Source organism: Arachis stenosperma, chromosome 3, assembly GCF_014773155.1.
Source record: "Arachis stenosperma cultivar V10309 chromosome 3, arast.V10309.gnm1.PFL2, whole genome shotgun sequence".
NCBI lineage: Eukaryota > Viridiplantae > Streptophyta > Magnoliopsida > Fabales > Fabaceae > Arachis > Arachis stenosperma.
The window spans coordinates 324,361-339,613 of NC_080379.1; the positions used below are offsets into that span (position 1 = coordinate 324,361).

Sequence of the window (15,253 nt, forward strand, 5' to 3'; positions counted from 1 at the left end):
TTAGGGAAGATACCAACTTCTTGTATTAACTTCCAATCCTAAGTGAGTAAGCTAAATTGCAATATTATTGTCAATGATACTGTTACGGCCCGGCCCAGAACCAGCTTTGGGCCGACCCGACCCATGTAACACCCGACCCGGGCACGCGCCCTACAACCGACCCGGACACACTTCCTGTACGGACCGCACACGTGCTGCAGGACAGCGTCCTTGGGAATATGGGCCTGTCACGTAAGGGGCCCACTACTGACATGTATATAAGGGGAAGATTGGCTCTTCCCCCGAGGTACGTCACTTTCTACATCACTCCCCCTGCTTGTACGATTTCTGACTTGAGCGTCGGAGTGTCTTTGCAGGTGGCACCCCCCCTCGTCCGTTCACCAACTCAAGTGCTCGCCAGCTCGGCAAACCCTCGATCAGCGCATCCAGGACTAAGACACCCTCATCTATCCACCTTTGCATCTTCTGTCCACCCGACCTGTTCAGAAGCCGACTAACGAACATTGGCGCCGTCTGTGGGGACGTCTAAATGGAAGTTGTACTGGGTCTTGGCGACCAAGGCCGGGCTGCCGGAGCGGAGGGGGCAGCCTCCGTCGCCTCGCAAGGGGGGCGGCGAAGGTCCCCCCATCGACGCACGGGGACACGACCATTCGGAGGAACAGGCGGCGATAGCGCCATAATAATGCAAGAGCTGCGCCACCGAGTCCAGAACCTGGAGCGGCAGCTTGCCGACAGGGAGCGGGACGGACGTTCTACCGATCCGAGCTATACCCTGTCTCCCGGAAGCGAGGAGGAAGACTCTTACCGAAGCCGCCCGCGGACGGAGGCAGAGAGTTCGCGGGAGGAGTCACCCATAATAAGGAGACGAAAGGACACGATCATCTACTCCCGAGGCAGACCGACCCATCGAGCGACAAGAGGTCGCGAAGACGGAAGAACACGACAACCTGTGATAATGGGCGCCACCCCGTTCCACCGATCTATCCTCGAGGTCCGGCTGCCGAAACACTTCGACAAGCCAACGGACATGAGGTACGACGGAACTCAAGACCCTCTAGAACACCTGACGGCCTTCGAGGCCAGGATGAATCTAGAGGGAGTAGGCGACGAAGTGAGATGCTGTGCCTTCCCGGTGACCTTAGCAGGACCAGCGATCAAATGGTTTAACGGCCTCCCTCAAGGTTCTATCTACAATTTCTCAGACATCAGCCGCGCATTCCTGGCTCAATTCACAACGCGAATAGCAAAGGCCAAGCATCCTATCAACCTTCTCGGGGTAACCCAAAGACAGGGATAGCCGACCAGGAGGTACTTAGATCGGTTCAACGACGAATGCTTGGAAATCGACGGCTTAACCGATTCGGTGGCCAGTCTCTGCCTAACGAACGGCCTCCTTAACGAGAACTTCCGAAAGCACCTTACAACGAAACCGGTTTGGACGATGCATGAAATCCAAACGGTGGCCAAAGAATACATAAACGATGAAGAAGTCAGCCGAGTCGTGGCTGCCAATAAGCGGCAGTCCGGTTACGGCCAGGCTCGTCAGTTCGGTGGCGACGGGGAGAGGGCGAAAGAAAAGGCCAGGGAGGAGGCGCCAAACAAAGCACCTAGACCGTTCCCTCGAGTGGGGAAATTTACTAACTACACTCCACTCACCTCCCATCATGGAAGTCTACCAACAAATTGCGGAGAAAGGAATTCTCCCGAAGCCCCGACCACTCAAGGACCGCACAGGCGGAAACAAGAACCTTTATTATGATTACCATAAGGGACATGGCCACCAAACGCAGGACTGTTTCGACTTGAAGGATGCATTAGAGCAAGCGATAAGGGAAGGAAAGCTGGCAGCGTTCTCCCATCTCATCAGGGAGCCGAGAAGGCGTTATCGCGACCAGGACGAGGAAGGCAAGACACGCCCGGTCAAGCGGCGACAAGAGCCTGAAGACAGAGACCACGGCCTCACGGTGATAAACGTGGTAACGGCAAAGAACACTGCACCAAAATCCCGGTCGGCACACAAGAAAGACGCCAAGGTTCTGGCGATCTCATCTTCACCAGTGCAGAGTACCAAAAAACCCCGTCCATTTCTTTCGGCCCAGAAGATCAATGGTTCAGCGACGCCCCGGAAAACCCTCCCATGGTCATCACGGCCAGAGTGGGAACCGGCCTCGTCAAACGGATCCTTGTCGACACTGGGGCCGACTCAAACATCATGTTCCGAAACGTGTTCGACGCACTGGGCTGAAGGATGCCAACCTGACGACCCACCACACGGGGTTATCGGGTTAGGCGACCACTTCATCAAACCAGACGGAGTCATTTCCCTACCGATCTCGGTAGGACAGATGCAAGGCCGAAGATCGGCGATGGCCGAATTCGTGATCCTCCGAGACTCCACAGCCTACAATATCATCTTGGGAAGGAAGACAATCAATGATTTTGAGGCCATAATCAACACCAAGCTACTAGTTATGAAGTTCGTCACCGATGATGAATCCATAGGGACCATAAGAGGAGACCTCGAGACGGCGGTCGCCTGCGACAACGCCAGCCTTTCCCTCAGAAAGAAGTCCAAGGAAGCATCCGGCGTATTCCTAGCCGACCTCGATGCCAGAGTAGAGGACAACCCGAGGCCAGAACCAGAAGGGGACCTGGAGAAATTTAGCATCGGTGACGAAAGGGAAAGATTCACATTCGTTAACAAGAACCTCCCGCATGAGTTGAAGGAGCCTTTGATTGAAATGATAAGGGCCAACAAGGACTTGTTCGCATGGACGCCAGCCGACATGCCGGGCATTAATCCACAAATCATTACACACCACCTAGCCGTCAAGCCGGAAGCACGCCCAGTGGCTCAACGAAGGAGAAAGATGTCGGCGGAAAGAGCAGAGGAGGTAGCCAAGCAAACGGCCGGCCTCCTAGAAGCAGGCCTCATACGAGAAGTGGACTACTCGACGTGGCTCTCAAACGTGGTATTGGTAAAAAAACACAATGGCAGATGGAGAATGTGCGTGGACTACTCTGACCTCAACAAAGCATGCCCCAAAGATTGCTTCCCCCTCCCCAACATAGATGCACTCGTCGACGCCGCGGCGGGGTACCGGTATCTGAGTTTCATGGACGATTCCACGACCTCATAGGGAAAACGGTCGAAGTCTACGTGGGACGACATCCTGACAAAAACAACACGACCCCGACGATCTCCTAAACGACCTGGCAAGTGTGTTTGCGTCCCTTCGTCAACATGGTATGAGGCTGAACCCCCTCAAGTGCGCCTTCGCCATGGAAGCCGGCAAATTCCTGGGATTATGATAACTCAGAGAGGGGTAGAAGCCAACCCGGAGAAATGCCAGGCAATACTTCAGATGAAGAGCCCAGGCTGTGTCAAGGATGTCCAAGGTGGCAGGGCGATTGATCACTTTCCCGGTTCTCGGAGCCTCGGCGAGCAAGGCCCTGCCATTCTTCAACCTCATGAAGAAAGGGATGGCGTTTGAGTGGACACCGCTGCGAAGAAGCCTTTCAACACTTCAAGGAAATCCTAGCGGCACCTCCCGTTCTCGGGAAGCCAAGGGACGGGGAACCACTGTACCTGTACCTCGCTAGCCCCTACAAGGAGCAGAGTTAAGATATAGCAAATGGAAAAGCTAGCCTTAGCACTCCGACTTCCTCGAGGAGATTAAAACAGTACTTCCAGAGTCACCAAGTGTCGTCAGAACGGACCAAGGGATCCGGCAAGTTCTCCAAAAACCCGACCTGGCGGGAAGAATGATGACTTGGTCCATCGAACTCTCCCAATATGACATACGTACGAGCCCCGGCAAGCCATCAAGGCGCAGGCCATGGCGGATTTTTTGGTTGAAATAACAGGAGACCCAGGCGAAGACATCGGTACACGGTGGAAGCTCCATGTAGACGGAGCCTCCAACCAGACCTTCGGAGGAGCCGGATCATCCTAGAAAGTCCGAACGGGTCGTATACGAACAGTCGTCAGATTCGAGTTTCCCATCTCGAACAACCAAGCAGAATACGAAGCCCTCATAGGAGGCTTGACCCTAGCAGCAGAGGTCGGCGCAAAAAGGCTGGAAGTATGCAGCATTCCCAAGTCGTCACTTCCCAAGTAAACGGCAGCTACCAAGCCAAGGACCCTTGTTGCAGAAGTACTGGAAAAGGTCAAGAGCTTGAGCCAAAAGTTCGACGAGGTCACGGTCCAGCATGTACCCAGAGAAAGGAACACACGAGCAGACCTCCTATCAAAGTTAGCCAGTACGAAGCCAGGGGAGGGAAACCGGTCTCTCATCCAAGGCATGACAAGGGAACCTGCAATTGTACTACACACAACCCTAAGTTCTTCATGGCTAGACCCCATCACAAACTACCTAGAACACGGCCAGTCCCTGCTAACGAAAAGGAAGCGGTGAAATTAAGGAGGAAGCGGCCAAATACCCGTCATCCAAGGACAGCTATTCAGAAAGGGGCTCAGCCAACCCCTACTGAAGTGCCTGCACCCCGACCAAACGGACTACGTCCTCAGGGAAGTCCACGAGGGCTGCTGTGGGCACCACATCGGAGGAAAAGCCCTAGCAAGAAAGTGATCCGAGCTGGGTACTACTGGCCGTCGATGATGGCAGATTCCAAAGAGTTTGTCAAAAGTGCATAAAGTGCCAACAGACGCCAACTTTGCCAAGGCACCGGCAAACGAGTTGAGCTTGCTGACGACCTCCGGCCGTTCACACGTGGGAATCGACCTCTTGGGGCCCTTCCGTCGGCCCTGGGCAGGTCAAATATCTCATAGTGGCAATTGATTACTATACCAAATGGATAGAAGCCGAACCATTGGCTAGCATATCCTCTGCCAATTGCAGAAAATTCATGTGGAGGCAGGTGATAACACGGTTCGGGATACCAGAAGTCGTCATCTCGGACAACGGCACACAATTTGCCGACAAAAAGTTCACAGAATTTCTCAACGGCCTAGGTATAAGGCAAAAGTTCTCTTCGGTAGAACACCCTCGGACGAACGGACAAGTGGAGTCCGCCAACAAGGTTATCCTTTCAGGGCTAAAGAAGAGGTTGGACAACAAAAAAGGGTGCTTGGCGACGAGCTGGCATCAGTTCTCTGGTCTTACCGAACGACCGAGCAGCCCTCCACCAAGGAAACCCTTTCCGGTTAACGTACGGGTGGACGCGGTAATACCCGTAGAAATCGGAGAACCGAGCCCACGACTTCTTTTGAAAGGGGTGGAGGAAGCCGTAGAAAGGACCTGATAGAAGAAGCCCGAGAAATGGCCCACTTGACAGAAACGGCGCTAAAACAAAGAGTTGCGCTCCGCTACAACACCAAAGTGCTCAAAAGGGAATTCGAGCCAAACGACCTCGTCCTGAGGCGAAATGATATCGGCCTGCCGACCCCCGGGGAAGGCAAGCTGGCGGCTAACTGGGAAGGCCCATATAGAGTCAAGAAAGTGATGGGAAAAGGAGCATTCAAACTAGAAAGGCTCGACGGCAAGGAAGTCCCGAGAACTTGGAATGCGGACAACCTTAGAAGATTCTACTCCTAGAGGACGGAGCGACCTGCCGACTAATCTAGCTAAGTAGTTAATTTGTCGTTTGAACTTCATAGTAACTTGCAAGTCTTTTATTGGATACCGAATAAGATACACTTGTGCAAATTCCCATTCTATTTTACCTCCATTTTTTCAGATAAATCACCTTGTCGCGACTGACAACGACGTGCGACCCGGGACTGATCACCCCGGGAAGCCGTCAAACACCGTTGTAACAAACAACTACACGAAAGGCCACGGGCCGCCGGTCTAAGCGACTTCAAACCAAAAACGGTTAATAGGAACGATAACGCGAGCATGCCGGAAAACGACAGATATAAACCAAAACGGTTAAAAATGATAACGCACTCAGATAAGTAAGATTTATATCGACAACACGGGCAAACGACCAAAAGGTCATTGTTCACGAGCCAAAAGTAAAACGGCTAACATCAAATAGTTCAAAAGCCAAAAACGGCAAAGACTAAAATAGTTTACAAGTCAAAAGAAAGCGGCTAAACAGGAACTGAAGGGTCATTTCGTGGAGGCATCAACAACCTTGCCGTCATGGATGACCTTGCGGACACCAATCGCCGACGTATCGAACTCAGGGCAATAATTTTGACTTGTGCTTTAAGGGCTTCCTCGGTAGCCAGGATCGCGCCCCTGCCCTGTTTGACGACGTCCTTGTACTTAGCCTTCCATGTCGACAGTTCGGCCTCCACGGCCTGCTTCTCTTTCTCAACTTCGGCCACGCGCTTTTGCGCCTCGCCGACCTGACCCTCCAGAGCCATTTCGCGCTCGGTTAAACGTTCAACCGTCGCGACCGACTCTTTCAGTTTCTTCTCGGCATCGTTGCCTTCTGTTCGGCGGCAGTAGCTTTCTGCTCGGCAGTGGTGGCCTTCTTCTCGGCAGCATCCAGTTTTTCCGAAGATTGAGTCAATTGCTGCCGGAGAGTTTCAACTTCACCTTTTAGTTCACTATTTGCTCTCCCGGCAGATTCCAACCTTCGGCGGAGGGACTCCATCCCGGTTAGCTCAAACTCGGCCTTCCGGGCTATCACGGCACCGCGCAAAAGGGTACGGTACATCCACCTCGCCTGCGCGGCAAGAGAAGACTCCTGGAAGTACTCCTCGGTACCAGGGATCAATTCACTATTGCTCTCCCGGCAGATTCCAACCTTCGGCGGAGGGACTCCATCCCGGTTAGCTCAAACTCGCCTTCCGGGCTATCACGGCACCGCGCAAAGGGTACGGTACATCCACCTCGCCTGCGCGGCAAGAAGAATCCTGAAGTACTCTCGGTACCAGGGATCAACTGGGAATCTATGAAGTCGCTTGCATTAAAATTCCTCTCCATAACAGTAAGGGCTCCCTCAGGGCTAGACGACGCCGTGGAAGCCTTCTTTCTTTTTCTTGGGTTGGGGACCTCTTCCACCTCAACGTCCGGACCAGGAACAGAACCATCAGTTCCTACCACCTCGTGGACAGGGAGGCATGGACGGCCTTACCACTCTCGACCGCGGCACCCCTGAGACGAGGTACCGATCCCATCGGTTGCGGCTTTTGCTCGGGAACGTCTTTGTCCTCCGGAGCATCAGGTCCCTCGGGGGCAGGTTGCTCGTCACTCTCCTCATCACCGCCGCCGAGGAAAGTCTGGAACAAGTCGGGAAGACCCGTCACGGACGCAGACATATCCACTGCAGGAAAACACGGAAGGTCGGTTAGTCGTCACATAATACCAACAAGAAGGAAAAAGAATAAAGGGTAAAGTAAAAGCTTCTCACAAATGTAATTACGACCGGAATCCCGATCACCCATGAGGAGGTGGGGGTTTACTGGGTTCTTCCCAAAACTGCGTTTAGCACCTCGGCAATCTGCTGATCTTCTGCCGACATGTTTTTATAAACTACCTTAATAAAACTATTGGCTCCTGCCCCGAAGCTCCATAAGTCGGGATGAGCCGTAACCCCTTCCAGGGACAACCAAAAGGGGTGACGACCTTTGGCCGGACGGACCTTAAATACTTGTCCTTAAACCCGTGGTAAGAATCTTCGAACAAGCCGAAAATCTTCCGACCCGAGCAGCCCGGAAGACTGAACCCTTTCCTATGTTTTCCCCTGCTTGGTAGGGTTTGTAAGGGTGAAGAAAAAGAGGAAGACATCTACGGAGACCGGCAGGTCGAGATATTCACAAACCATCTCGAAACAGCGGATCGAAGCCCAACTGTTCGGATGCAACTGCGACGGTGACACAGAAATTCGGTTTAAGAGCGCCATCTGAAAGGCTGAGAACGGAATACGAACTCCGACTTGAGTGAACATGGCCTTGTAGAACCAAATCCAGTCGGCGACCTGGCGGGTTGGAAGTTGATTTCATACAACCGCTCGTGAGCGGCCGGGACGAAGGCGTCATAATTGGCCTCCTCGTCAGTCCCGCCACACAAGTACCCGGCTTGTCGGAACTCGTGAGCTCCTCTTCGCTCATTTGGTTGGGTGAATCCTTACATCTGAGACGACCCAAGCATACTGGTCGTAAGCCGCCGGGTTAACGGATGCTCGGGAGACCGTGCGGGCCATATCTACATGGGGGTACCATCCAGTTAGTCTAAGAGATCGGTTACTCAGGCCGAAACAAACACCACCCCCCACGACTTCCCAACTAACGACAAAAAGACTAAAGGAACGAGAAAAAGCCTACCCTAGAATGGTACTTTCCCCCTAACACGTCTACTCGCAACTAAGGCTATGCAGTAACATCAAAAGAACCAATAACAAGCATGCAGAAGTAATGCATAAAAGGGAGGATGATCAGAAAAAATTACCTGAATTGGTGAGAGGAAGATGGGGTTGAATCTGGTAAAATGCAAGAAACCCGAACGGAGGCACCACAGCAAAGCCTTGTAGCAGGGAGGGAGAAGGGAGAATAGAGGGTGCGGAAAAAGTACATAAAATGAAGAATACCAAACCGCTCGTTTAAAAGCTGCCTCCAGAGCGCGAAACGCCTGGGGGCAAAATGGTCTTTTCAAACGGGGTTTTTCACCCCATTATGAGCATTCAATGCCCGGCGCAGGAAACGAGGCGATGAAACGGTTGTTTGAACAACCAAGAGACGCGCCTTGGGGGCACGTCCTCCCCACGAGCAACCGACTAGACGAGATACGAGACGACACGCCATTGGTAGCTCCCACGACCACCATTGGCGCGTGGGGGCACTGTTACGGCCCGGCCCAGAACCAGCTTTGGGCCGACCCGACCCATGTAACACCCGACCCGGGCACGCGCCCTACAACCGACCCGGACACACTTCCTGTACGGACCGCACACGTGCTGCAGGACAGCGTCCTTGGGAATATGGGCCTGTCACGTAAGGGGCCCACTACTGACATGTATATAAGGGGAAGATTGGCTCTTCCCCCGAGGTACGTCACTTTCTACATCACTCCCCCTGCTTGTACGATTTCTGACTTGAGCGTCGGAGTGTCTTTGCAGGTGGCACCCCCCCTCGTCCGTTCACCAACTCAAGTGCTCGCCAGCTCGGCAAACCCTCGATCAGCGCATCCAGGACTAAGACACCCTCATCTATCCACCTTTGCATCTTCTGTCCACCCGACCTGTTCAGAAGCCGACTAACGAACAGATACATAATCCTCGAGTTCTTTCGAATGCCAAACTTGTTCAATTCTTGATACTCATCATAATGGATCATACACGTATGTGGAACATGCCCACTCCACAAAAAATAGGCCTTCGCTAAAACAACGGAAACAACCCTTTTAATAAACTTTTAGAACATACACAAAAGACAAAGCAAACAACGTAAGGGGAAGGCAAAGTATATTTCATTACAATTATACTCTTAAATTTCATTTCGTTATAATTTTATTCCAAAAATTTTCAATTTATATCAAATATATTCTTAACAACTAAATTAATTTAAGACAAATTCAACAATAATACATGATAATTATATTTGATTTGCTAGTGTTAAAGATTGTTCTTGTGAAATCGTTGAATTAGTCATAAATTTTTTGAAAAATTAGTCGCTGGAAATATATTTGATGCAAATAAAAAATTTCTGGAATAAAATTGAAACAGAATAAAATTTATGAGTATTTTTAAAATTTTTAACTAACTTTAAGAACAAAAAATATACTTTACCCAAAAGAAAATCAATGATTTGGGTAAGTTCAACTATACTGCTTCGTTGATACAGCTAGGGTGTTTCTATCTAATTACATTTTCCTTGTCTAGTGAAGTTGTCACTCTACCAAAAAACGGGGAACCACATAGCTCAGCCCATCTTCATGAAATATCCATGTGATCATTATCATTGTCACCTTCATAGTATTCATCATCACGCTGTATGTGTTTGTCTTGTGTGTGTTCTGGAAAAAGATAAATTATCAAAATCAATAAACAAATGATTTGGCACCAAGTCGTGAGGGAATAGGAATATATTTTTCTGCTTACGGTCAATGCGTTCATCTGGGTTCTGCTCATCTTCATCAAAATCAGGAATGTAGAAGTCAGGTGGAACCTGTGCAACACAAATCGTTTGCATTTTTGAAAAAAATAAATAAATAAAAAAGCAAATAAATATTACTAATTTAGGTAAGGAGAACCAAAAAATTCAAACAAAATAAAGAGTGCCTCCAACATCAAGGATTGACTAGATATTCCAAGTTTACACGCATGCATAAACCTTTGTATTAGATTAGTGTCGTAGGTAATTTAAATGTGAATCAGCCTAGCCATATTTACTGTATAAATTAGAACAGCCTATAAGAAAGGACTTATTTATTTCAATTACTTGAACACTAACCCTCAATCCCAAGAAAAATTAATTCATTTGTAACCACATTCATAAGAACACTGCATCTAAAATCATAAGACAACCAACAGAAAGAAATGAAATATTTTTCAAGAAAATTAGCTCTCAACTAGATGAATGTTCCTGTTTCAGGGGAAACATACCTCCTGCAGTTGTACACTTGGCGCATGTTGGATGCAACGAAGATTTTCCAAGACTTGCATTTTTATGGTGCTGAGATATGACTTGCTATTTAAGTTTTCCTGTTCATTTCAAAGCAAAAGATAATAAGAACAACCAGTTGTATACCAAAAAAACATTTTACTGCACACCATATGCACATAAGTCCAAATTAAATTGGTATGTAAATTGGCAATGTGATGTGCCAAAACAGAGACAGTGCAACCAAAGTCAACGAAAAAATACAGATTAAACTATTTATCAAAGGTTGAGAAAACACATACGATGTGCCCACTAGGAATCTTCAAGGAAAAGTCTGGTGCAAAATATTTAATATAATCATTATCTGGGATCTCTGCATGTCAGATCAAGCAGGTAACTCTATATCAACAGTTTTACAGTGAATAAATAAATTAAAATAAATACGTTTACAAGCTGTATCAATTTAAGAGCAGGATAAGGCTGATTAAGTGTACCATTAGGAAGCTCCGTATCTAGGAGAACTCCAGTTTCGACAGCCCAACACCGAGCAACATTTTCTTTTGTGTATCCCCCACCTCCAGTGACCTGTGGCAGAAGTCCACTCATGTATATGTGAATCAAAATAAGAAGTGAATTTAAGGCAAACATAAAATGATATAAACCCACCAGCAAGGGCAAATTGAATCTCTTTACAAATCTGACGCACTCAGCATGACCTGTAAAGAAGCATCAAAAGTTAATCTTTCAATCAAGCTAAGCCACCAAATAATTGGATGGGTACTAGCATTTGTATAGATGAGCCAACACACAAACCCGGCAACAGCAATGACACTTTCAACAGAAAAGAAAATTTACTGGGAGATATGCACCATCAATAGAGAGATTGAAGCAGCCCAGGCGATCTCCAGCAAGTGAATCAGCTCCACACTGGAGAACTATTGCACCAGGTTGATATGTTTCCACTACTTTAGAGATAATCTACAGCATAGAAATTTCCAGAGTTTCAGATTACACACAATCAAGTAAGAAATAATGCAGAGAGTTGGACTTACAGTCTTGAAAAGTCGAGTGAAGCTAGGGTCATCTATTCCATCCTTGAATGGGACATTTATGGCATAATACTTGCCTTCTTTTTCTCCTATTTCCTTCAATACAGTAATATCAGTTCAAATCATTCAAAAATAGAGCTTCAGAATGTTTCAAAGAATAAAAATATTCAATTTTAACAAATATGCAACTAGCAACGTGCCACTGTCAAGTGGTGCCTGAAACCATACAACTTACAAAAAATAGAGAGTAAAGAAAATTACCTTAGCATCACCAGTACCTGGGAAGAACATATCTCCATACTTGTGAAAACTGACAGTCATCACCCTGTCATTAAAAAATCGACCATTCAACAAAAAATAGAGAAATCCCAAGCAGAAAATTCACATTCCACATAAGGCCAAGCTTATTGAGAAGTGTGCTAGTTGTGACCATAATATGAAGCTTGTATCAAGATTCATGAATACATGCTTGTCTATAGGCAACATAAGAGTAAAGATAAGTGTATAATATTTATAGCCATCATAAGATTAAAGATTGTCTATAGCTATAGTCCAAAAGTCCAAAGACAAACTTAAAGAAAACACATGAGAAGGCTGGCCAGTATTTACCAAGAAACATAAATTCGGCTCACTAATTAACATAAATATTGCCTTGACAACTTTACATTTCTCGATAATAATATCCTCATTTATAACTATCAAATAATCAAATTTGCAAAGACATACAAAAAATAGCTAACCTGTCAGTGAAGTAGAAGGCTTCTTCTACACCATCACCATGGTGGACATCTATATCAATATACAGAACTCGGGCATGGTGTTTGAGAAGCTCCAAGATACCTAAAACTAAGTCATTGATGTAGCAAAATCCAGATGCCTCGCATTTCTTAGCATGGTGTAACCCACCTGCCCAGTTTATAGCTATATCACACAATTGATTGTTTAGTCGACGGGCAGCATCTGCAGGTAGATGTCAACTTGTCAATCATTTTTTATACAACAAAAAATGGCAGGACAACAAAAAATGAAGACAATCACTAGTACAAACATGTTACCTATAGTTCCTCCAGCATAAATCTGACAAAATTCAAACAAGTTGTCAAATACAGGACAGTCTTCTCCAAGATTATCTGAAAGATGAATAACATAGACGAAACTTGTTAATTTTTTTGGTATATGCCACTCAACAACAACAACACCGCCACGCTCCCTTTTTCTCTAAAGCAGCAAACCAAAGGCATAAGCTCATTTGCAAGTCTGGTAGGTATAAAATAAAGAGCAGCAACAACAATGACGACGACAACAATAACAACACAAAAAGCTAAGCTGTTTCCCTACATGTAGGTCTACTTCAGGGATCAGGCAACACTGTAGTATGATAGAACAATAAAATAAAAAAGAAGAGAGAAATAAAGAAAATGGTAACAATATGAAAGAGGCTATCCCCAAATATGTCAGCCTAGTTCTAAAACTTGACTTTTTAACACTTGCTACAAATCAATAAACCTACTACTTCTACCGCGGCTGCTCTCTCATGTAGACAATTCAACAAGCAACAAGAAACTCATTTACTGTTCCCCGCATTAGTTTAATTAAAAAAATTAAATAAATACGCACTCGAACTAGATAGTATATTAATATGGAAAGACATACATTTTGCCAATTCTGTGGAGAACAAAGGCTGAGTGTCAGGTGTAATCCTGTGCAAAAACTCAACATAGTCAGCTGAATGAAACTGGGCAAGCTCAACAGGATATGCTTTGTGTGGGCGCTGCATCATACATTGAGGAAATCATTGTTTACGCAATGAAGCACACAATATTGAACAGATGAGGTAACAATATGGCAACAATAACCCCAAATACATATAAAAATTTGAACAGAAAGTGTATGTAACTAACATAAATTTCCATCTTCTTGTGAAGTTCGTATGAGAGAACAAGATGGTGAGTCATGCATAGCCTGTGAGGCTTCATCGGATGGTTTGGCCCGAAGTAAACACTACCAACATCCCCTGCAATATTAAATTTTAAGCAATCAATTTCCTTATAAACACACAACCAAACATGGTCTTTGGGAGAGGGGAGGGGGGGGGGGGGGAACTACACACGAGAAAGTTAGGGTTTCGTCATGCGATGGATTAGAAAATCGCGTCGTTGCAAAAAAAAAAAATCCTAATCAAAGTTTGGCGAATTCAATTCCACCAAACAATAATTAGGGCAAGCAATAAAAAGAAAAAGCAGAGACGAAGCAGGTGAATTATAAGTTTGTGGAGTTGGGAAGTGAGGAAATGGTACCGTCGTAGAAATAAGCTATTCTGTCCTTGGAGCGCATGTCGTTCTGGTTGCAGAGAGCGTTTTTGAAGAATGAATTTGAGAGGAATGACAATATTATATGGAATTATAGATTTTTAATATTACTGTGCTGCGAACGCCATTGCTATCGAAATCAGAGTTTCAGTTCTGTTGTGTCTCTCGCTTGCTGAGCTGAAAGCCTGAAACAAACCGAACTGGAGAAAACTGTATATAATGCGTCGTCGTTTTACGTTTACCTATAACTTATAGTCCCCACTTTTTGAACTACAGCACTGAAATAACTTGGTTATGAATTAATGATAGTGTTTTTTTTTTTTTTTCATTGGTATGCAAAAGCATTTGGTAATTCGGCTTTTTTTTCATGAAAATAAGTTGAGTGATATAATTAAATATTATAATTTTTTTTATTTTAAAATTATAGAAAGTTCATAAATTAAAATGTCTAATTATTATATTTTAAATTTTTTAATTTTTTCAAAACAAAAATCGAACTATTCAATTTTATAAATTAGAGGGATTGATTTTTATACTCTATAAATCAAATAGTTTAATTTTTATATCTCCTACAAATTAAAAAAAAAAAGTTTATCTCAAATTAAATGATATCACATTTAAAATTAATATTTTAATAATTTGTTTTTTACAAATATTATTATCAATTCAATATCAGCAATAAAAAATGTTAGTGATACACGTTGGAAGAGATTTATATGGAATAATTATATGTATGTGAAAAAACGTAAACTCATATATGTCTAACATTTTTTTGTTTTGTTGCCCAAAAGGATAAGTTAAATTTTGTGTTCTTTCTATTCTATTTTATTCTTTGTAAAATGCAAGTTAAGTTTTTAGGATTCTTTTAAGAAAAACTCAGGTTATAAGTTGCTTCTGCTTTGTCTTCTAATAAGTTTATTTGCATAAATTTTAAGTTGCATTTTAATTGTTTTTAATTTTAAAAATTTTAAGTATAAATATCATTGTCATCTTTTTCTTTTATTTTTGTGAGCTTTTAATAACTATTAGTGGTGTTAAATTTTAAGAGAGTGAGATTGGAGTTTTTAAAAATAATAAAAGGTACTACAAATTTAAAAGTATACTAAAATAGTAAGATTATATCACATGTAAATGAGGGCGTGACATTTGTATATAAATTTTTTTTTCTTAATATTCTGTATATCATGATATTTGTGGAGCTACAAAATGATCTATGTGATTAAATAGAAGTCATATTTTAAAAAGAATGAGCAATATTTTATCTCCAGCATACCTACAACGAGCCATATGTCGTGAGTACTCTTCACCTGCAAATTGCAGCTCTATCATACTAATACATTGTTTGGAAGGAGGGAATTTGAAGAGAAAAAAAATAGAAG

The 15,253-nt window shown here is 45.1% G+C and overlaps 1 protein-coding gene across 2 annotated transcripts; it reads right to left on the reverse strand.

Annotated features, from left to right (window-relative positions):
- Positions 1 to 9,456: 9,456 nt before the first annotated feature.
- LOC130970861 (histone deacetylase 9) lies at positions 9,457 to 14,089 on the reverse strand. 2 transcript variants are annotated; one of them, XM_057897065.1, is made up of 14 exons: positions 13,863 to 14,089; positions 13,467 to 13,579; positions 13,219 to 13,336; positions 12,621 to 12,695; positions 12,306 to 12,525; positions 11,827 to 11,890; positions 11,569 to 11,661; positions 11,386 to 11,494; positions 11,183 to 11,232; positions 11,011 to 11,101; positions 10,819 to 10,889; positions 10,519 to 10,617; positions 10,015 to 10,081; positions 9,457 to 9,929 (listed from the first exon to the last, which is right to left on the reverse strand). In XM_057897065.1, exons 1-14 carry the CDS (start codon positions 13,897 to 13,899, stop codon positions 9,847 to 9,849), a joined length of 1,290 nt encoding a protein of 429 aa, XP_057753048.1. In that variant the 5' UTR covers positions 13,900 to 14,089; the 3' UTR covers positions 9,457 to 9,846. The 2 variants fall into 2 exon arrangements, with proteins under 2 accessions (XP_057753048.1, XP_057753049.1); XM_057897066.1 differs by having other exon boundaries at positions 13,219 to 13,265; positions 13,863 to 13,992.
- Between the last annotated feature and the right edge of the window lie 1,164 nt (positions 14,090 to 15,253).

Excerpts from the sequence above, each read along its gene's own strand:
- LOC130970861 (XM_057897065.1), bottom strand. The coding sequence starts at position 13,899 with ATGCGCTCCAAGGACAGAATAGCTTATTTCTACGACG. Across the intron at positions 11,662-11,826 it reads CAGGTACTGGTGATGCTAAG|GAAATAGGAGAAAAAGAAGG; the intron begins GTAATTTTCTTT and ends ACTGTATTGAAG. Across the intron at positions 10,082-10,518 it reads CAAGTGTACAACTGCAGGAG|GTTCCACCTGACTTCTACAT; the intron begins GTATGTTTCCCC and ends TGTGTTGCACAG.